Source organism: Piliocolobus tephrosceles, chromosome 13, assembly GCF_002776525.5.
Source record: "Piliocolobus tephrosceles isolate RC106 chromosome 13, ASM277652v3, whole genome shotgun sequence".
Classification (NCBI taxonomy): Eukaryota; Metazoa; Chordata; class Mammalia; order Primates; family Cercopithecidae; genus Piliocolobus; species Piliocolobus tephrosceles.
This window is the reverse complement of record NC_045446.1, coordinates 31,008,070-31,031,098: the sequence shown is the minus strand read 5'-3', so window position 1 is coordinate 31,031,098 and position 23,029 is coordinate 31,008,070. Positions and strand designations below refer to the sequence as shown.

Sequence of the window (23,029 nt, the reverse complement as noted above, 5' to 3'; positions counted from 1 at the left end):
AATAATAATAATAATAATAATAATAATAATAATAATAATAATAATAATAATGAAAACTAGCTGGTGTGGGGGCGCATGCCTGTAGTCCTGGCTTCTCTGGAGGCTGAGGCAGGAGGACGACTTGAGCCAAGGAGTTCAAGGCTGCAGTGAGCTATGGTTTTGCCACTGCACTCCAGCCTGGGTGACAGAGCCAGACTTTGTCTGTAATAAATACATACATACACACATGCATACACACGTACATTACATTCATCCATTCATCCATCCACTTTCCCATATACTTACATACTTTATTTTTTGAGGCAGGGTCTTGCTCTGTTGCTCAGGCTAGAGTGCAGTGGCTTGATCATGGCTCACTGCAGGCACAACCTCCCAGGCTCAAGTGATCCACTCACCTCAGCCTCCCAAGTAGCTGGGAATACAGGTACACACCACCATGCCCAGCTAATTTAAAAAATGTGTTTTTTGGCCAGGCGCGGTGGCTCAAGCCTGTAATCCCAGCACTTTGGGAGGCCGAGACGGGCGGATCACGAGGTCAGGAGATCGAGACCATCCTGGCTAACACGGTGAAACCCCGTCTCTACTAAAAAAAAATACAAAAAACAAGCCGGGTGAGGTGGCGGCACCTATAGTCCCAGCTACCCGAGAGGCTGAGGCAGGAGAATGGCATGAACCCTGGAGGCAGAGCTTGCAGTGAGCTGAGATCCGGCCACAGCACTCCAGCCTGGGTGACAGAGCGAGACTCCGTCTCAAAAAAAAAAAAAAAAAAAAAAAAAAGTTTTTTTTTGTTTTGTTATGTTGTTGTTGTTGTTATTATTATTGTTATTGCAGAAATGAGGTCTAACTGTTGCCTAAGCTGATCTGGAACTCCTGGTCTCAAGCGATCCTTCTGCTTTGGCCTCCCAAAATGCTGGGATTACAGGCATGAGTCACTGTGCCTGACCACATATACTTTAAATAACCTCTAGATTACTTATAATACTAATACAATGTAAGCACTATGCAAAAAGTTGTTATAGCATATTGGTTTTTATTTCTATGTTTTTATTGCTGTATTGTTATTTTTTATAGTTTTTCTCTGAGTATTTTCCACTGAGGTTGGTTGAATCTGTGGCTGCAGAACCACGGATACAGAGGCCGTGCATAGTCATCTCCAGGTAAGTGAAGAGTAGAAACGAAGCTGTTTTTTGGTTTTTCATTTTTTGTTTCTTGTAAAAAGACAGGGATAGCTTTTCAACAACTACCAAAGCTTAGGGATGTGATTTTTTAAAAAATTCTCTCACCGAGGTAAGGTATAAGCCCTATACTGAATGGCCCAATATCTTGTTACTCAAAGAGTGGCCTCCGGTCAGCCTTGGCATCACTTGAGAGTTGGTTAGAAATGCAGACTCCGGGGCTGGGCGCCGTGGCCCACGCTTGTAATACTAGCACTTTGGGAGGCCGAAGCAGGTGGATCACCTGAGGTCAGGAGTTCGAGACCAGCCTGACCAACATGTCAGCCTGATCAACTTGTCTCTACTAAAAAACACAAAAATTAGCCAGGCATGGTTGTGAATGCCTGTAATCCCAGCTACTTAGGAGGCTGAAGCAAGAGAATTGCTTGAACCTGGGGGGCAGAGGTTGCAGTGAGCTGAGATTGCACCACTGCACTCCAGCCTGGGCAACAGAGCAAGACTCCGTCTCTAAATAAATAAATAAATAAATGCAGACTCCTGGGTGACCCCAGGCCTTCTTTTTAGCCTCTCTCCCTCTCTCTCTTTTTGTATTTTTTGTATTTTAATTTTTTACTACTTTTTTTTCCACTTAAAATTTTTTAAAAAATAGATTTCTTTATTTTCTGGAATTTTTCTAGCCATGGTAACCCCAGGTCTTTTTAATCAGAATCTTCATTTTAGCAACATCCCCATGTAACTTAAGTGTACATTCAAGTTTGTGAAACTTGGGCCTAATGGACAGCTCTACTTGGATGCTCCTTTTAGCACTTGTTTTCTTCCCCCAAGCCTAATTTTCCTCTATCCCTATATTTCCTGTATTCCCAGACACATACCTTCCTTCCTTCTTTCCTTCCTTCCTCCCTCCCTTCCCTTCTCCCTTCCCTTCCCTTTTCTTCCCTTCCCTTCCTTTCCTTTCCCTCCTCCTCTTCCTTTTTCTCTTGGTATCATTAGTTACTCCTTGTCAAATCCTTCAACATTGTTTCTGTCTCCTCCTGTCTTCTTACCACCCTCATTGTGCTGTCTCCGTTCAGACCTGGAACTTATCCAAACTAATACTTTTATCTGACTTCCTGGCTTTGAGCCCCACTCCCCCGCCCCCACCTCCAACCTTCCCATTACTTTCCAGGTGGTCTTTTTAAAATTCAATTTTGATCAAGATAGTAGCAGTGGAGGTGTCAAGGAGATGCTTGGAGCAATAGAAGGGGCAAGTAAACATAACCTAAGTGAAAGCAGAGCTCTGCTTATCAAATTCAGCTTTAAGACAAGCCCTTGACCAGTTTCCTCAAAGATTCTCATGAAAATTCTGATGTCGCCATTGGATGCCAGCCTGCTTTCAGATTTTCACTGTCACTGTCAAGATGATGTCCAACCTCTTGGAGGACTTTTCGGAGGACTTTTCTTTACGTTTTTAGAGACAGGGTCTTGCTGTATTGCCCAGGCTGGGCTTGAACTCCTGGCTTCAAGTAATCCCACCTTGGCCTCCCAGTGCTGGAATTCCAGGCTCGAGCCACTGTGCTTGGCCTTCGGAGTACATTAAATTCTCCACGAACACAATCTAATTTTAAGACATTTCTATTACCCTAAAGAGAAACTTTGTGCCCATTACAGTCACTGTTGGTTTTTACTCCCCAGCCCCAGGTAATCACTCATCAACTTTCTCTTTGGTTTGCCTTTTCTGGACACTTCATACAAGTGGAGTCATAGAATATTGTGACCTTTTGTGACTGGCTTCTTTGGTTTAGCATAGCATTTTCAATTCATCAGTGTTGTAGTACGTATCAGTACTTTCTTCCTTTTTATTGATGAACAGTATTTGGTTGTCCCACATTTTATTTATCTTTTCACCAGTTCATGAGTTCTTCCCACTTTTTGGCTATTGTGAATAATGCTGCTCCATATATTTGTGTAAAAGCATTTGTGTGGACTTACGCTTTTGTTTTGAGTAGATACACGCATCTTGGTATCCTGGGTAGATACCTCTAGTTTCTGAAAGGGATAGTGTGGTAGCATTTTAAAGTTTTCTCAAGGTTACCAGTTATTAGGTGATGGAGTTAGGACTTCAACTCAGGTTGTAAATCACTGAGATTTTCAATGACCAATCCTGGTTTCCACCCCACAGAGCCCGATAAATAGTCTCTACACAGTTAAGCAAGAAATTGAGGGCAAAGAGAGATAGTAAAAATGAGCTAGCCCCATAGTGTCAAACGCTAGACCAGATCTCTGCTCTGCTGTTGGATGAACCCAAAAGCAACAGAAGTATTAGTGGGAGACAAATTGGCCTTTGACGGTTAAAAACAAACAAAAGACCCTGCCTCCTCCCACTGGAGGATTTATTTATTTATTTATTTACTTGAGACAGAGTCTCACTCTGCTGCCCAGGCTGGAGTGCAGTGGGACAATCTCAGCTCACTGCAGCCTCTGCCTCCTGGGTTCAAGCGATTCTCCTGCCTCAGCCTCCTGAGTAGCTAGGATTGCAGGTGCACACCAACATGCCTGGCTAATTTTTCTATTTTTACTAGAGATGGGGCTTCACCATGTTGGCCAGGGTGGTCTCAAACTCCTGGCCTCAAACGATCCTCCCGCCTAGGTCTCCTGAAGTGCTGGGATTACAGGCGTGAGCCACTGAGTCTGGACCCCCTGGAGGATTTAGAGGATAATTAGCCAGAACCTGGAGGAGTTGAAATGTCATCAACAGAAGTCAAGTTTAAGTCAACAAATACCGAGTAGCTAAGCTGCTGTGGAGGATGCCCTGAGGACTGAGATCAGCCTCACTCACCCTGGGTCTAGGGGCTGGTCTTAGTGGGTGCCGTTACCGTCTTGCTGGCCCTAATGTCCTGGGTCCTGGTGGGCCTGGGAAACTGTTTTTAGAAAAATAGGTTGAAATATAAGTAGAAGGGGAAAGCAAATTGACCTGTATTTCTGCAACAGCCTTCTTACAGTCGGCCTCCTCTTTATCTCATCCCTTTTGTACCCATTCTATAAGGTGGCTGGAGTGATTTTCCTGGAACACACATTCACCACTCCTCTGCTTTAAAACTCATCCCTAAGCTCCCTACTGCCCTCTGTCATTGTTAATTCAGCTGCATCTCTTTGCCTTCGGGGGCAGTTACTGTCTACAGGGAACCCATATGATAAGCACTTTTCTCAGGGCCAGGACAGTGCCGGGCAGGAAGGGCCCAGTAAGCGACCCATCTCAGTTATATCCAGTGTTTTCTCAAGGGCACGGAAGCAAAGAAAACCATATTTAAAATTTCGTTTTGAATTTCTTCTATCTTAATGTCTGCAATATACACCACGGCACTTTAGGCCACCATGGCACCAGTCCCTTGCTTGCCTCCCTAACCTCCTCTCTCAGCAGTTTCCTCTGCAGAAGCCCACAGCCTCCTTTCCTGCCCCCCAACAGCATATACGGAACTGTGGCATCATTGAGTGTTTACTCATTGCCCTCACTTACTCTTTTTTTGAGATGGCGTCTCACTCTGTCGCCCAAGTTAGAGTACAGTGGCCCTATCTTGGCTGACTGCAACCTCTGCCTCCCGGGTTCAAGCGGTTCTCCTGCCTCAGCTTTCTCCTGAGTTGCTGGGATTACAGGCGCCCACCGTCATGCCTGGCTAATTTTTGTATTTTTGGTAGAGATAGGGTTTCACCATGTTGGCCGGTCTTGAACTCCTGACCTCAAGCTATGCACCCGACTCAGCCTCCTAAAGTGCTGGGATTACAGGCGTGAGCCACCATGCTCAGCCTCCCCTACTTCCTCCTAAGCACGGAGTTCAGTGAGGGTGGGGACAAGGCCTTGCTTGCTGTAGGAATCCTAGAGTCTAGAACAGTCCTGGGTGCACAAAAGGAGTTCAGTGTAGACTTGGGCTTTGCTCCAGCAAGGAGTGTCAGCAACAGAGTTCTGGACTGGAGGAGAAATAGCTGCTTATTTTAAAAAGAATGAAAGCAGAGGCCCAGAGATTTCCCCTCTATGAATGGCAGAAATTTATACTGTGGGCCTGAAACAATTGCCCAAAGATTATTCTTTTTTCCCAGCCTACCAAAATGCTTTGCATAAAATACTCTGACTTTTGAAAGCTATGTAGCAATAAATTTACACACCGAGAAAGTCCCAAAGCCCTAGAAATAGACTAAAATTAATGAAAGAATTTATGGTTTAAGAGGGTTGCAATTGTCACATAATAAGATTGGCTGAGTGTTTACTGTGTGTCAAGTATTCTTCTAAATGCTTGACACGTATCAATTCAATCCTCAAGACAATTCAAGGAGGGAGTCACTTTATCATTTCCAGTTTTATAGGTGAGAGATATAGAAATTATGTGACGTGCCAAAAGTTAAACAGCTAGTAAATGGTAAGGCCTGAATTTAAATCTAAGTAAAGTTTCAGAGTCGGTACAGTCACCCATCAATCAAGGAGTCATCAGTCAAAGATCTCATCAAGCATCCTTCTCCAGCAGAGAACCCTTCCGGAGTGGTTCCTCCTGGAGGAGAATAAGGTACAAACTCCATACCATGGCATCACAGGCTCTCAACATCTTGCCCCTAACTTGGGTCCCCAGCCTGAAGGCTGAATCTCCCTAAGTTCTCTCTGTCCTTCTCTCACCAGATAACTTATCCTTCGCTGCAAAGTGCTACAGACTTTCATGCCTTTCTATCATGCCATTGGCTGTGCCTGGTAAACTCTGACTTTAAATGTGTCCTTCTTTTGCCTCTTCTCCTCCAGGCAGAAACAGCCACCTCTTGCCCACATTCCCATGGCAATGAGTGATCTGCATATACCTCTATCGCATCCTCAGCACACTGCTCTGAAGTTACTGCCGCATGTGTCTGTCCCCCTCATTAGACTGTAGGCTGCTGCGTCTTCTTTTTTTTTTTTTTGAGACGGAGTCTTGCTCTGTAGCCCAGGTTGGAGTGCAGTGGTGTGAGCTCAACTCACTGCATCCTCTGCCTTCTGGGTCCCGGTTCAAGTAATTCTCCTACCTTGGCCTCCTGAGTAGCCTGGGATTACAGGCACGCGCTACCATGCCCAGCTAATTTTTGTATTTTCAGTAGAGACGGGGTTTCACCATGTTGGTCAGCCTAGTCTTGAACTCCTGACCTCATGATCCACCCACCTCAGCCTCCCAAAGTGTTGGGATTATAGGCGTGAGCCACTGTGCCTGGCTGACCGTAGGCTTCTTGAGGAAAAGGATGGTGTCTGGTCTTGAGGCCGGTCTCATTAGGGAGATGAATCCACTGAAACACCAGTCCAATAACCAAAACGTGAAGGTAATTTATAATTTGTGTAAGTCTGGCAAATAATGGAGAAGGGAAAATCCCATTTACAATACAGTGAACTTTCTCGAGATACGCATTTGCTATCTCCCAACCCCATGGCAGTTGCCCCCTAAATCAATCTCTCTCAGCTCGCATGCAGAAGCCAGCTATGTTGAGGTCTTGCCTTTCTTGCTTTGCACACAGTGTCTCTCCTGCCGGATCTTTTATATCTCTTTAGGCCAGCATCATTCAATCGCTTCCCATGTGAATGCAGCCAGCCTGTCCAGTTTCCTCAGTTTCTGGCTAATCATCAACACCACAATCGTCCAGGTGCAGAAAAGGGGTGGGTGGAGGAAGCTGTGGCTACTAAAGGGTTCATGTTTTCCCCCATCACACTCATCTTTATGTTCTTGGGAGCGCTTAACTCAGAGCCTGGTATAGGATTGGTGCTCCTGAGAGTGACTTATCTTCTCCTCTCCCTCTCCTTCCTTTTGGGGAAAAGCTCAGATGTGTCCAAGACCTTTCACAACCTGGCCTCAGCATAAGAGTTCTGGGCTTCAAACACGCAGCCCCACTGCTCCAAGACCAATCTTCCTGCCTCCTTCCCTGCCTCTGCTCTGCCCACTTCTCTCTCCAGGGACTTCCTTGTCTGCAGCACCTAAGCGAGTCCAAAGGCTGCCCGTGTTTCAGTTCTTTGCCTGACATCCTCATTCCCCATCATCTTGTCCGTGAGATCCCCACTGGCTGCAGGGCCATTCATCTTGTGATGCTGCCTGAACCATGACCATGGGCTGGCTTGCTCACAGCTCTCCAACTGATTTAGTGAAGTGCTTTATCTCTTCAACTAGACTGCAAGTTTCTTTCTTTCTTTCTTTACCTTTTTTGTGAGATGGAGTCTCACTCTGTTGCCCAGGCTGGAGTGCAGTGGTGCCATCTCGGCTCACTGCAACCTCCGCCTCCCGGGTTCAAGCAATTCTCCTGCCTCAGGTTCCCAAGTAGCTGGGATTACAGGCATGCACCACCACACCTGGCTATTTTTTGTATTTTTAGTAGAGCAGGGTTTCACCATGTTGGCCAGGTCGGTCTCAAACTCCTGATCTCAGGTGATTTCGCTCACCTCGGCCTCACAAAGTGTTGGGATTTCAGGCGTGACCCACCGCGCCAGGCCAGACTGCACGTTTCTTGACACAAACCAAAACAACCCAACTAGTTTAAAGAACAAAATTAAATCATACTCCCCAACAAGGCATTACTATATTTCAACAAATCTTAGACACATTATAAGAACACATCTGACTTCTGAAAAGTTAACATGTGAAAAGAATGCATCTTAGATGAAATATGGTGTTATTTCTATCCTGCAGATGCTCAATAACTAGAACCCTAACACTTTTCCAGATCCCCTGGCTAAGTTGCTGTGCCCTAACACACCAGGCACACTCTGTCCCGGGATGTTAGCCTTTTTGGTTCCCTGTATCTGGAATGCTCTTCGCGCAAGGCTTGTTCTCACCTCCTTCAGATCTTGGCTCAGACGTCATCTTCTCAGCGAGGCCTTTCTTCACAATATTTAACGTTGCAACACCCCCTCCCCACGTTTCATTCTTTTACACTGATTTTTCTTCACGGCATTTACCAGTTTAATATTCTATTACTTGTTTATTGCAGGTGAACCCCCACTAGAATGTCAGCTCCAGGAGGGCAGAGATTTTGTTTATGGCTGTTGTCCCTGGCACATCGCAGGCAGTCAATAAGTATTGTTGAGTGAATAGCGTCTGAGCTTTACTGGGTCAAGGATGTGTGTGTTTCCTGACTGCTTGTATCTCCAGCGCCTAACACAGATGCTGGCAAACAGCGGGTCCTTAATACATACTTAGTGACTGGGGATAGATGAGGCGCCTGTGAGCCAAGTCACTTGCCAAGGCCATCAAGGCTAGCAAGGGTGAAGAGAAGGGGACCAACTCAGGTGATGCCTGGGCCTTTTGTCCCTCCGGGCAAGGGCTACCTGACTCTCCTGTTTGGGGGAAGAGACTTTTTTGTAAAAACTTCCCCCGGTCTTCCCAGTACGCAGTGTAATGCTTTGCACGTAGTGTGGCAGCAACAAATATTTATAATGTGTTTTAATCCAGCATGTTATTGCAACTAGACCACAGCCGCTTGAGCTCCTCAGGGGTAAATTGGCATGCAGGCGTCCCCCGGCCCCTCAGAGAAGTAGCGAACAAACAGCACAAAGCGCGCCCGCCCTTCTACAAAGAGCATTTCCAAAATCCAGGCGAAAGAGCTTTCCTGCAGCTTGGGCACGTTGACCACGACCCCCTCCCGGGCCAGACGACCTCTCCCGCCAACCTTCCCTCCTCTAGATGGGGGACAGGATGGGAGGGAAGCTCTCCCCTTGAGGACCTCCGCTGCGCGGGAGCCGCCGGGAGGGGTCCCCTCCTGGGTCCCGAGCCGGGCCGGGCGCGCGGGAGCGGGGAGCGCGCGGTGGCTTCGCGCGGGGCTGCGCGCGCGCGTCGGCCTCGCCTCCTCGCCTTCTCGCCCGATCCGGAGGCTACGTGCTTTCTTTGTCAATGAGGCGCCGCTCGGAGCTGCGGTAGCACTCGCGGCCCGGGAGCCCCAGCCGGAGCCGGGGCTGGAACCCGAAGCCCAACGAAGCACGAGGAGCGAGGAGCTAGGAGAGCGGGGCGCCGAGGCTGCAGCGGCGGCGGGAGGGAGGGACCCGAGCGCGCCCCGCGGCCGCCACCCCAGTTCCCAGCAGCCTCGCCCCCTCATTCTGCAGGAGCCGGCCCGGGGGAGGGGTCCCCGGGCGGCGCCTGTCCCACCCTCGCCGCCCCAATCGCGCCGGCGCGCGGCGACAGGCACCGTGGGAACCCTGGCCCGTGCCCACCGCGGTTCCATGCGGGCCCGGCCCCTGCGCGGGTGAAGCCGCGGCTCCCCGGAGCCCGCCCCGGCCGCGGCAGGACGAGCGAGCCAGTCGCGCCGCTCGGCTCCCCCTCCCTCTGGCGCCCGGGCCGTGGCCGGCGATGCCCGGTGAGGACCGGGGCGCGGAGGGCTGGGCTTCCCGGCGCGGTGCAGAGCGAGGCAGCGGCCTGGATGTGTGAAGCGTCCCCATGGCTCCGCAGGAGGCCAAGCCTCAGGGCTCAAGGGAAGCCGAGCCCGCGACGCGGGGGCGCGGGGGCCGGCCCGTGGCGCGTGGGCTTGGTCGGGCAGGCTGGGGAGCCGCGCGCTGCACGGGCGTGAGGGGCCCCGGGGCCGGCGCGTCCCACGATGCGCCCCCGCGGCCACCGACGCTGCTGCTGGGACTCCTGCTGCTGGCGGCCCTCCTGGAGCATTGCCAGGCCGACCCGGGTAAGCGCTCGGCGGCGGGGCGTCCGCGGATGTTTCTGGAAGAGCGGGGCGGCGGGTCGGGACCCACACCTGCCCGGGTGGCGGTGGAGAGGTATTGGTAGTACTGGCTCTGGGATTCTCTCCGCCCTTTGCTGCTGCAACTGCAGGCAAACTGTCAGAAATCTGCCTTTCGGGAAGGCACTTTGGGCGGGGAAGAAGGGCAATCGCCTCTTCTTTTTTGGACAAGTTGTAGAACCTTCCTAGTGGTCCCGCAGGCACGCTTTATTTAGAGAAAGATGTGTGTTTAGGACGCTTTAAACGGGAAATGTATCATTAGAACACGTTTTAGGATGGCGAAGCCCCTGATATTTTGGGCCGTTGAGTGTCCACTTTGTCGTAACTGCATGAAATGGCTAGAGAGTTTTAGGCAATCCGCCTGTCGGCTTCCCAAATATCAACACAGTTCCTCCTGTGTTGATAGCGGAACGCTTTTCTTTTGGGAAGGAGGTCTCTCCAATAATTGCTTGCACCTTGCAAAGGGATGCAGGCGCTCGTTAAGTATATAATCCACTGTTTGCAGGTTAGTTAAAAATAGTCATGCTTGGCTTTTAGACTTCAGCAATCCCCAGGAAATAGATTTCTGTAATTCCCTGGACAATTTTGAGAAATCTATTGTAAGTATTCTAGGTGGGGGTGGATTATTCTGCTAAGTGTGCTTCAAAACTTAGTGCAGTAAGCAATTGTCTTGGAAGTAAGAATGATTACTGCCTGCACTTGGAAAGGGCAGGCTTTTGTGTTTGTGATGAAATTCTGAGCTCTTGATACACTGCCTTATCAAGGAAAATGTGTTCCTGTAGTTTTGCATTTTTTAGCAAGGACTAATGACCTCTTCTTTTTCAGAGTGCCCCCTTCCCCAAATTAGATTAAAATTCCTAATTGTAAGGGCCTGACATTGCTTTAGATAAGAGAGTTTTAGGTTAAAAATATTTCTCGTCTTCAGCAGCTTAATTCAGAACCCATTTTCCTTCGATTGACTCACTTAACGGGTCACTGACAGGTGGTGCTTGTGCTGGCAAGTTACTGTGAAAGAATTTTCTACTGTGATTATAGTGGTTACAAAGTCCAGGAATCTTTGGATGTGTGCCTCAGACTTGAGAAGAACCTCTGACGAATTTTAGCCCCCGATTTTTATGCCTGTAGCAGTTTTTAGTGATGTGTATTTGGCATAATTGTTAAAAGATAAGACCTGAGAAAGACCCACGTAAATACCTTGGTGTTCATTGGCTCAGAAACATACATCCTGTTTTTGATTAAAGGATATCAAGTCCTTGGTCGTTTTTGTGAACTGCTTATGAGATATTTACTTTGGGATGATGTTCATTTGTTCAGCCATCTGTAATATGTGAAACTGGCTTTCATGTGTTGTTCCTGTTCAGCCTGATGTTGAGTGATTTCCTTGGATCAGTTTTGAATTTCTGATCTCCCTTCTGACCTTTGTACCTTGAGCCTTCTGAACCTCTCTGACTTTCCTTGGCTCCTCTTTCAGACCACCAAAGCCTGACTTAGGGGACCTTCTGATCCACATTGTTTGGGTTTGGCCCTGGTGTCCTCTTTCTTTTTCCTTTCAGTGTGGTGGTCATGGGGATACGGGGCTGGGAAAGATGCTTTGATTACAATGATGATAAAAATCATTAAAGGTGATGTTCCTCCCCAAAGTCCTCTCCGTTTTACTCCATCTCGTCGGAGTGACTCGTTGCTTCCTCTGTGCTTTTTGGATGCCCTTTCTGCTGTCCACCTTTATGACCAGCTTCCCGTGGTCCAGCCCACCTGTGGATCCATAGTCCACCTCGGCTCCACGGTTTTCTCTGGGTTTGCCACTGATTCAATTCCATGACTCAATGGAAGGGTTAATCACTGGGTTCCTTGTGTGTAACTCTTACCTCTTAACCTCCCACCTGCTCTCATTTGTTCTCTGATTTCCACGTGAGGCAGTTTCACACCAGGGTAGGTGAGTCCTGGGCCTAATGCAGGGCATCCTAAGGGATTTGTGGGAAGAAGCAGTGTCAGGAGGGAGGCGGGAGAATGAATGACAATTTCTGGGGACCTTTGACTTTCTGCAAACAACCTAATTGGGAACTTTTTCTGAGGAATCGCTGCGCTTGAGTGCTGCCACTCACTGCAGAATGCGTCCTACCCCGAGCTGTCTGAGATCTTACTCAAAGTGCTGGCTTGCTACAGTCCCGTCATTTACGTGGCTGCTCTCCCTTGTTGTTTAAGGAAGGCTAAGCCAGTCATTTGCCTTGGTTGAAAAATGGGCAAACATAGATTTGTTTCTGGAAAATTCTGTGGCAAATGTTTAACACCTTCCTGTCCTGGAGACTCTGCAGTGTGTTCCCAGTCTACTTCCATCCACCCCACCCCAACCTCTTTTGCTTGAATATTCTAAAGGAATCAGAGTTCCTTCTCTTTTCCACGTAAAGTAAAGGCTGTTGTCATCTTCTTTGCCCTCCTTCAGACTCCTAACTTCCATCTCCATCTTTCATCTTGCTCCCAGTCAGTAAGTTCTGTTTTGGATGCGGGAGGTTGGTGTGGGAAGAAGTTTCTTTGTAGTAGTGAGTACTGATACCCTCTATTCTCCTTGGCCATCCAGGCTCCAGGCAAAATGGTAGCGCTTAAATTTGACTTCACTCTCTTTTTAACTACTGAGCTTCCCTTCAGTTCACGTCAGTAAACATTTACTGTGTGCCTGTTATGTACAGGGATAGTGCTCATCTGTTCATGGGCAGCTACTCAATGTGACTGTCTGGGTCTCAGTTCTCTCATCTGGAAAATGGCGACAATAATAGTTCCAATCTCACTGGGTTCTTGTGAGGATTACATGAGTTAATGCATCTAAAGCATTTAAAATGCTTGGTATTTTAAATACCAAGTGCTTCGTATACAGTAAGCGCTCAATGAATGCTACCTGCTCTTTTAAAATGGCAGAAATAGATGGAATGTTTACGCTGTCTGGGCGCTGTGCAGGGGCAGGGGATACAGAAGTGAATAAGGACGAGGCAGTTTGTAGAAGCCCCTCAAGAAGAGGGCGATCAAGGCCCTTGTACTCTGTACTGTGTGATCAGAGCTAATGAGGGAATAGTTAATTCTGGGGGCGGGGGGACCTTGAAGGATGAGTTGGGGGTGGCAGTGTTGATGGTGGCATTTCTGGCAGAAGAAAAGTGAAGGGTTCTTTGTGGTCAGAGCACAGGGCACTGTAGGGAGGAGTCCTCAGCACCCTCTCCGCACGCTGGAGCTTCCCTAGGCCCTCCTCTGCCGGCTGAAGGGTTCTGAGGGACCGTGTGCTTCTCCCTCCAACTTGTTAGTTCCTGATTTACCTTCATTTGCTTATTGCCTGTTACAATACCCAGCACAGAATAGGAATTTATTAAATTTTCAGTCTCTATACTCCTGTTCCCCCTGTTTCTGTTAGATGTTAGAATACGATCTCATTTAAATAATTCACAGTAAGTTGTGAAAGACTGCTTTATTAAGGGAATATATTTGCATGTTGATAGACGGTTTTGTTGATACCAAAGATTTTCTTCTGATTACATGGTCAATTTTAGCGTCAGTGCCATATGGTGATGAGAAGAATGTATATTCTGTTGTTTTGGGGTGGAGAGTTCTGTGGATATCAGGTCCTCTTGATCCAGAGCTGAGTTCAGGTTCTGAATACTTCTGTTAATGTTCTGTCTTGATGATCTGTCTAATATTGTCAGTGGGTGTTAAAGTCCCTCACTATTATTGTGTGTGAGTTTAAGTCTCTTTGCAGGTCTCAAAGAACTTTGTAGGTCTCTGAGAGTTTTATGAATATGGGTACCCCTGCATTGGGCACATACGTGTTTAGAATACTTAGCCCTTCTTGTTGAATTGATACCAAAGAATTTCTAATTTAGAACACAGTGTCGGGGGAGATAGTTTTGACCTAGGATGTCCTCCTTGCCCCTCCCCAACCTTCCTGTACACATCGTCAACTTGCAGTCGAGTCTAGAACAGGTTCAAGTTCATTTGTTCATTCATTCATTCCTTTATTCAATTTGTTTTGTATGCCTCAGTATCCCGAGGTAACAGTAATGAACAAAAACAAGGCCTGTTCTCACCGGGATTAGAGAGAATGGGACCTGGTTTTGTTCATTACTGTTAGCTCAGAATATTGAACCCAGTGCCATCCATATGTGACAGTGCTTACCAGTCATTTGAAGATCTTGTTGAAATGTGGATTCTGATTCGGTAGGTCTGAAATAAGGCCTGAGAGTCTGCATTGTTAACAAGCACTTGAGTAATGCTGACAATGCAAGTTTGTGGACCCCACTTTGAGAAAGAAGTGGCAATAAGCAAATACCTGTAGGTCGGGTGGTGGTCAGTTATATGGAGCAAAATAAATCAGGGTAGGGGATAGTGCCTTCACACATGGGCTTGTCTGGATGGAGTGGTGAGAGGAGGCCTCTCTGAGGAGATGGCATTGAGTAGACCTAACAGTGGATATCTGGGGGAAGAATATTCCAGGCTGGGGAAAGGCAAGTGCAAAGGCCTTGAGCAGAGATCGTGCTTGCTTGTTTGAGGAACAGCAGGAATGCCAGTGTAGAATTGAATGAGCAGAGGGAGAGTAGTGAGAAGTGATGTTGAAGAGAGAGATGGGGCTGGATCCTATAGGACTTACTGGCCATGATGATGGCTTGGTACTTTAGTTGGAATGAGATGGTCCACCACTTGGAGCATCCAAACAGGAGGTGACATAATCTTACTTCGGTTTTAAAAGAATCACCCTGGCTGTTGTGGGGAGAAAAGTCTGTAAGGTCAAGTATGGAAGCCAGGAGATCAGGAAGGAAGCTGTTGTTGAAATCAGTCTGCAGATGAAGATGGCTTAGAGCGGGTGGTAGCAGGAGAAGTGGTGAGAAGTGGTTAGATTTTGGACATCTGTTGAATATAGAGTTACTAGAATTATCTGGGGGATTAAATGGGTAGGAGAGAAAGAGAGGAATTGATATGGCTCCAAGGTCTTTGGCTCAAGCAACGGGGAAGATGAAGTTGCCATTAATTGAGACAGCAGTTCAGGTTTGGGGTAAGCAATAAAGAGTTCTTTTGGGGGTATGTAAAGCTTGAAATGTTTATTCAAGTGGACATGTCAGGGTGCTAGTTGAATAAAGTAGTCTGGAATTCTAGGGCGATAAAAGGTCCTAAGGTATAATTTGGGAGCCATCATCATGGAAGTGAATAAGAAACCTAGAAAGTGAGAATGGAGAAGAGAGAGGGAGATATGAGCAATGAACCTGGGATTACTGCAACATTCAGGGGTTCAGGAAGAAGGGGACCAGCAAGAGATAGAGAAAAAAACAATAAGGCAGTAGGAAGAGAAGAAAGTGTATATGGTGTCCTGGGCACTAAGAGAAGAAAGTGATCAAGGAGGAGGGCGTGATCGGCTTGAACAGATGCTGCTGAGAGTGGAGTTAGATGGGCACCAGCAATGCATGTTGAGTTTGGAGGTGAGAAGGTGGTTAGTGGCTCTGAGAGTGATGGGGATAAAAGTCTAACTGCAGATGGTTCAAGAGAGAAAGGAGAAAGAGGCATTGGAGGCAACACATAAGACAATTCTTCTGAAGTCTTTTCTCTAGAGAAAAGCAGAGTCAGGGGAGATGGGCCAAGGGAGGGTTAAGATGAGGTCTAAGTATATATGTTCACACTTCCTCATTTTTAAACATGAAAGACATATGACCAGAGTGGTTGATTTGGTGTTTCCCCCAAATGTAGATGGCCCAATATATTTTTACTTTTCACTCTCAATCTGATTAGTCCTTCAAAGATTCTTACATGATGTCCCAGATCTTGCCTCCCATCTCATCCTTCCCATCCCCACAAAGTAAAGAAAATGTTCCTGAGGCCAGAGCACATGGTGCTGTAGGGAGGAGTCCCTGGCACCCTCTCCCTGCCCTGGGGCTTCCCCTGGCCCTCCTCGTGGGCCTGAAGGGCTCTGAGGGGCTGGGGTGCTGCAGCATTTGGGGGTTCAGGGAGAAGGGGGACAAGCAAGAGACAGAGAAAATAACAAGGAGGTAGGAAAAGAAGAAAGTGTACTAAATGTTGAAAGTACAGTGTTACTGTACTTTTAATACTAGCCTAAAACAGAAGTTAGATATCCCCTTGCTGCCCCACATCCTTCCCTCAAACTGACCACCACCATGGAAGTTTCAGGTTCCTGAAATTCTGATGACTACCAGAGAATCTCTCAGAAGCTTACTTAGCTCAAGTCTCAAATTACTGGAATATGATCTGAGAATATTCGAAATGAATGTGCACACTTCCCTTTTCATTTTCATTAACCTTCAAGCCCATATTGTGGTTTTCTTTCTTTCTTTCTTTTTTTTTTGTTTTAGACAAACAAAAACTCCACTCTTCTCCAGACAAAAATGAATAGTTGGAATGACCTTAAAACATTTTCGTTGCTTGACAACATATTAGAGGGGATTTCTAAACACACAGAGGGACACATTATTCTGGGTTGTGGGATGGCTGCCATGGATGGTGACTCTCTTTGGGGACTTCAGGACCAAAGGAGCAGTTGGCAATCTGGGTGTTGTAAATGTCAGTTTTAGGAGCTGGTGGGAAGGTGGCAACTGAGTCATATTAATTCAGCAGTGTTTATCAAGCACCCAGCATGTGCCAGGCCCTTCACTAGATGCTGGGGGTGTAGTGAGAACAGGCCAGGCCTAGACCCTGCCTTCAGGCAGCCCATAGTCCGGGACAAGAAACTCACGCGGGCAGGTGCAGTGGCAGGTGGGTAAAGTACTTCTGTGAATTGGGTCAGGTTGGGGGATGTGGCAGGACAGCAAGTGCCTGTGTTGCTCCAAGAGGCGGCGACTGCTTAGTGGCAACCTGCATGGGACCGAGGCTCAGGGTGCCATAGTTCTGACTTCTCAACAAAAGGCAGATCTTTATTTAGAATCTTTTTGTTTTCAAATATCACCAATTAGTTCAGATTTCTAAAATGTCATGCAGTACAAAGAGAACACACTCATCAGCCACCAGCTTTTTCTTCTTTTTTTAAAGTAAAGTTTATTAAGGTGTAATTTACATACAGTGAAATTCTTCCTTTGTAGGTGTACTGCATGATGAGTTTTGACAAAAGTGTACAATTATGTGTCCACCACCACAATCCAGATATAGAACATTTCTGTCACCCCAAAAAGTTCCCTCTTGCCCCTTGCAGTTGATCCACTCCCCCCAACACACCCAGTGCCTGGAAACCACTAATGTATTTTCCATCCCTGTAGTTTTGCCTTTTCCAGAAGGTCACAGAAATGGAATTGTACCATATGTAACATTTTGCATCTGGCTTCTTTCACTTAGCATAATGCTCTTGAAAATCATCCATGTCATTGCATCGATCACTAATTCCGTTCTTTTTATTGCAGAATAGTATTCCTTTGCACCACAGTTTGCTTATTCATTCAGCAGTTGATGGACATTTGGGTTGTTTCCAGTTTATGACACGAAAGTCTTTTCTGTGGGCAGTTTTCATTCCTTTTGGGTAAATGCCTAGGGGTAGGATTGCTCGGTCATGTGTTAGGGACGTGTTTCGCCTTATAAGAAACTGCCAAACTCTTTTTCAAAGTAGCTGTACAGTTTTGCATTCTCATTAGCAGTGTATGAGAGTTCTAGTTGTTCCTCTGTATCCTCACTGGCACTTGGTATTGTCAGCTTTTTTTTCCCGTTTAATTTAGATTTCAGCCATTCTAATAGTTGTTCAGTGGTATCTCATTCCAGTTTCAGTTTACGTTTCTCTAATTACTAATAATTTTATTGTTGCGTATCTTTTCATGTTCTTACTTGCCATCTATATGTCTACTTTCAAGTGTCTGTTAATGTATTTTGCCCATTTAAAAAATTGGATTGTTTTGTTTTTACTGAGCTTTGAGCTTTCTTTATATAGTCTAGATACAAGTCTTTTATCAGATAGGTGTCTTGCAAATATGTGGCTTGTCTTTTCATTTTATTAACAGTGTTTTTTTGTTTGTTTTTTTGTTTTTTTTTTTTAAAGGAGAGAAGTTTTAAATTTAGATTAACTCTATCAACTTTTCAATTTAAGATTTGTGTTTTTTGTGTCCTAGCATAGAAATTGCCTACTGTGTGCCAAGGTCACAAATATCTGTGATTTCATCTAGAAGTTTTGTATTTTTATTTTTACTTTTAGGTCTGTGATCCATCTTATGTTAATATTTGTGTATGGTGCAAAGTAAGAGTCAAGGTTAATTTTTTTATATGGATATTTAATTGTTCTAGCACCACTTATTGAAAAGGCTATCCTTGGTCCGTTGACTTACCTTGGCACCATATATGTCTAGGTTTATTTCTGGATTCTAGTATGTTCTGTTGATCTGTACTTCTCTCCATATGCCAGTGTAACACTGTCTTGATTTCTCTAGCTCAGGGTTTCTTAGCGTCAGCACTATTAACATTTTGGGTTCAATGGTTCTTTGTTGTGGACGCCTGTCCTGTGCATTAGAAGTTTAGCAATATTTCTGACTGCCTAGTAGATGTCAGTAACTCCCCTCCCTCTTAGTTGTGACAACCAAAAACGTTTCCAGACGTTGCTAAATGTCCCCCTGGGGAGTAAAATTGGCCTCAATTGAGTTCCACTGCTTTAGTTCTGTAGTAAGTCTTGAAATCAGATAGTGTGAAAATTCTTTATTCTTTTAAAAAATCTTTTTGGCTATCCTAGGTCTTATGCTTTCTATACAGATTTTAGTATCTTCTTGTGAATTTCTATTTAAAAAGCTGTTGGATTTTTGATTGGAATTTATTTGAATCTAGACCATTAGAGATTGTTATCTTAATGGTATTTTTAAGTTTTAATCCATGAACATATCTCTCTCCATTTACTTAGGTATTCTTTCTCTTCTATCATCAGTGTTTTATAGTTTTCAGTATACAAATTTGTACATACATTTTTCATGTTTTTCAGTCCTTTGGCAAACAGTAATATAAAAATTTCTTTGTTAGTATATAGAAATATGATTTTAAAAACCTTATATCATGTGACCCTCCTAAACTCATTTTAGTTCTAGTAGTTTTTTTATGGAATCTTCGGGATTTTTCTAAATAGAAAATCATGTTAATCTGTGAATAAAGACACTTCTCGTTCTTTCAAATCTGTAAGGCTTTTATTTATTTTTCTTGCCTTATTGTACTGGCTAGAACTTCTAGTACTTTGCTGAATAGAAATAGGGAGAGTGGACATCCTTGCCTTGATCCTGGCTTTGGAGGAAAATATCAGTCTTTCTCTAAAGTATGACGTTGGCTATAGTTTTGATTTTGTTTCACAGAGGCCCTTTATCAGGGTGAGGAATTTTTATCATGACTGGTTATCAGATTTTGGCAAATGCTTTCTCTTTGTCTGTTGAGATGATCACAGGGTTTATCTTTAGTTTGTAAAAGGACAACTTTTTGCAAACTAAAGAAATTCCTGGCCAGGTGCGGAGGCTCATGCCTGTAATCCCAGCACTTTGGGAGACCAAGGCGGGAGGATCACTTAATGTCAGAAGTTCGAGACCAGCCTGGCCAACGTGGTGGAACCCTGTCTCTGCTAAAAATACAAAAAAATTAGCTGGGCATAGTGGTGGGTGCTTGTAATCTCAGCTCCTCAGGAGGCTGAGGCAGGAGAATCACTTGAACCCAGGAGGCAGAGGTTGCAGTGAGCTGAGATCACACCACTGCACCAGCCTGGGTGACAAGAGCGAGACTCCATCTCAAAAAAAGAAAAGAAATTCCTAACAATGGCCGGGCCTTGGTTTCACGTTCATGAGGGGTATTGGTGTGTAGCTTTGTTTTGCTAAAAGGTATTGTCTGGTTTTGTTATAAGAGTAGTGCTGCTCTATAAAATAATAGGGGCCAGATGCAGTGGCTCATGCCTGTAATCCCAACACTTTGGGAGCCCAAGGAGGGTGGATCACTTGAGGTCATGAATTCGAGACAGGCTATTCAACGTGATGAAACCCCGTCTCTACTAAAAATAGAAAAATTAGCCAGATATGGTAGCACACGCCTGTAGTCCCAGCTACTTGGGAGTTCGAAGCATGAGAAAACCCAGGAGGCAGAGGTTGCAGTGAGTCGGGATTGTGCCACTGCACTCCAGCCTGGGTGACAAAGCAAGACTCTGTCTCAAAAATAAAAGATAAATAAAATAAAATAATAGGGAAGTATTCCACTTCTGCTTTATGGACGTGTTTGTACATAACGATTTCTCCTTTAAGGCCCGTGGGCTTACAGATGAGATTGAAGATCCCTCAAGGAATTATTTAGTAAAATAAAAAGTATCAGGTACCTCTAGTTCATTTTCTCATTCTATTTTATTTTATGTTTTGAGATGGAGTCTCACTTTGTTGTCCAGGTTGGAGTGCAGTGGCACAATCTTGGCTTACTGCAGTCTTCACCTCCAAGGTTCAGGCAATTCTCCTGCCTCAGCCTCCCAAGTAGCTGGGACTACAGGCATGTGCCACTATATCCAGCTAATTTTTGTATTTTTAGTAGAGACAGGGTTTCACCATGTTGGCCAGGCTGGTCTCGAACTCCTGACCTCAAGTAATCTGCCAGCCTCAGCCTCCCAAAGTGCTGGGATTACAGGCATGAACTACCGTTCCTGGCCCATTTTCTCTTTCTCAGAGCTACCAGCAGATACTACTTTGGTTTAAGGTCTAGGGAAAACAGCCTGGGTGAGGAAAAATTGCACTGGATGTGTTCAGGAGACTGAGGTCACCCCTGGCTGTTACTTACCAAATCATTTCACTTTTCAGGGCTTTCGTTTTCTCATCTATGGATAAGAGCCTCAAGATCTTCCTTTCTCCCCACATCCCCCGGCGGTGTCTTTACAAGCCACAAGCAGATGTTTTGGTGGAGTTCCACCATCTGCATTTCCTGCTTCTTCCTACATTAGCAGCCAAGCCCAGCTAAGGATTTTCATTCTGAAAAGGGAAGAGTTTTCCCACAGTTTGCTGTCATAGTTCCAATGTGAGGCCCAGATAAATATAGGCCTATCTTCAATCTTCATGGGATTTTAAAAAATTATGAAAGTAATATATACTTTATTAAATTCAAACAATACTCAGGTAGATGCAGTAAAATGCAAAAGGCCCTGTTGGCCTTGTGTATTAGTCCACTCTCATGCTACTATAAAGAACTGCCCGAGACTGAGTAATTTATAAAGGAAAGAAGTTTAATGGACTCACAGTTCCGCATGGCTGGGGAGGCCTCAGGAAAGTTCCAATCATGGCAGAAGGGAAAGCAAACACATCCTTCTTCCTATGATGGCGGGAAAGAGAAGTGCCAAATGAAGTGGGGAGATCCCTTATAAAACCATCAGATCTTGTAGGAACTCACTATCACAAGAATAGCATGGGGGTAACTGCCCCCATGATTCAGTTACCTCCCACTGAGTCCCTTCCACAATACATGGGGATTATGGGAAATACAATTCAAGGTGTGATTTGGGTGGATTGGGTGGAGACACAGCCAAACCTTATCGCCTTGCTATTCCTTAGAGTCGTGCTGTCAAGCAAGTGTGATGGATCCTTTCAGACCTCTTCATACAAATTTTTTTTTTTTTTTTTTTTTTGAGACGGAGTCTCGCTCTGTTGCCTGGGTTAGAGTGCAGTGGCCGGATCTGAGCTCACTGCAAGCTCCGCCTCCCGGGTTTAGGCCATTCTCCTGCCTCAGCCTCCGGAGTAGCTGGGACTACAGGCGCCCGCCACCACGCCCGGCTAGATTTTTGTATTTTTTTTTTTTTTAGTAGAGACGGGGTTTCACTGTGTTAGCCAGGATGGTCTCAATCTCCTGACCTCGTGATCCGCCCGTCTCGGCCTCCCAAAGTGCTGGGATTACAGGCTTGAGCCACCACGCCCGGCCCCCCATACAAATATTTATATCCATAGACGTAGCCTCACTTAATTTTTTTTAAGATATAAAGGATATAATATTTAGCAACTTGCTTTTTCCCGTTAACACTGTATCATGACCCTCTTTCCATGCTAACTAAATTGTGTCCTGAGAGAACTTGAACTTCTGTTAGAAACAGGGAAAGACCTTTTATTATAAAAGAGAATAGCTTTAACAACACAGGTCAGATTCAAAGCTACAGTTAAAATATCTCCTTAGACAGTTCTGCCCATTTTCCTTTACTCCCTGGCTTCCTTCCCTAGATGATACTTCTGCAGACATTTAAGAAAAATCATGGGCCCTTTTAAACACCACATAGAATGGGGACAAACTCATGTTTTAACCAATCCTGTAGATATAAATAAGGCCAAGTAGCTGCCTCAAGCATAGGCCAAGGTTGCTGCTGCACTTGCCTCCTGTTCACTCAGGCGCGGCTTTGCCCAAGTGTCCTAACCACAAGAGGTGAATTCGATTTAGATTGAGATTTATATATGTTAAATCTATTCTTAGCTAGAAATAAAATCTCCTGACGTCAGACACACAAAATGGTTTTGGTATTTATGCAGTTCAAGTAAATGGGGAAGCCTAGAATACTTCTAACTTCAGTCTTCCCACATGAAATATGGAATGAAGTATCTAGAATGAAACTGGGACTCCCAGACCTGTCTGCCTACCTCTGTCCCTAGTAATGAATGCCGGTCCCCTGTCGCTTGCCTTTTTATTTACCAGGTGTCAACAGCAAACCCAAGAAGCCTGAAGAAAAATGAGAAGTGTGAGAAGAAAATGTGTTGAAATTAACAGTGTGGTTTATGAGTTCTTGTTGAAAAGGGATGAATAAAAATATCTCCAGATCTATATCCTTCATTATCAGTTAAGAAGTCTTTGTTTTGAAAAGAATGGGAGGATCAGTCTTCGGAGCATTATTTTGAATATAATTAAGCTGGGTGAAAGTGTGTTAAAAAATCAGCATCCTAGAACTGTCTTCGGCAATTTCCTGTTATTATCTTATTAATACTGGAGATGAACATATGAATCAAGCTGGTGAACCCTACAGAAACTGAGCCTTTTTTTTCCAGTTGGGTGGGGAATATTTCTCTAGTCTCTAGTCCAGCAATAAATACATTTTAAGGAAGTGTTTTCCATTCTTATGACCAATGTGATATCTTTACTTTTCCGTGCAGAGATAACGGTCTCCAGAGTTTGGTACAACAGCTCACGGTTGTCAAAGCTTTCCGTTTCTCTTCCTATTTGAATCTCACACTACTCCTAAGAGAGGGCTG

At 45.4% G+C, this 23,029-nt stretch overlaps 1 protein-coding gene across 1 annotated transcript in view; it reads left to right on the top strand.

Annotated features, from left to right (window-relative positions):
- Positions 1 to 9,027: 9,027 nt before the first annotated feature.
- The window catches only part of KIAA1549L (KIAA1549 like), a 301,138-nt gene continuing 287,136 nt past the window's right edge, over positions 9,028 to 23,029 (top strand). Inside the window, exon 1 of the mRNA XM_023185518.2 lies at positions 9,028 to 9,809. Coding sequence (XP_023041286.2) covers positions 9,572 to 9,809 — 238 coding nt within the window. The 5' untranslated portion in view covers positions 9,028 to 9,571. The remainder of the gene's footprint in view (positions 9,810 to 23,029) is intronic.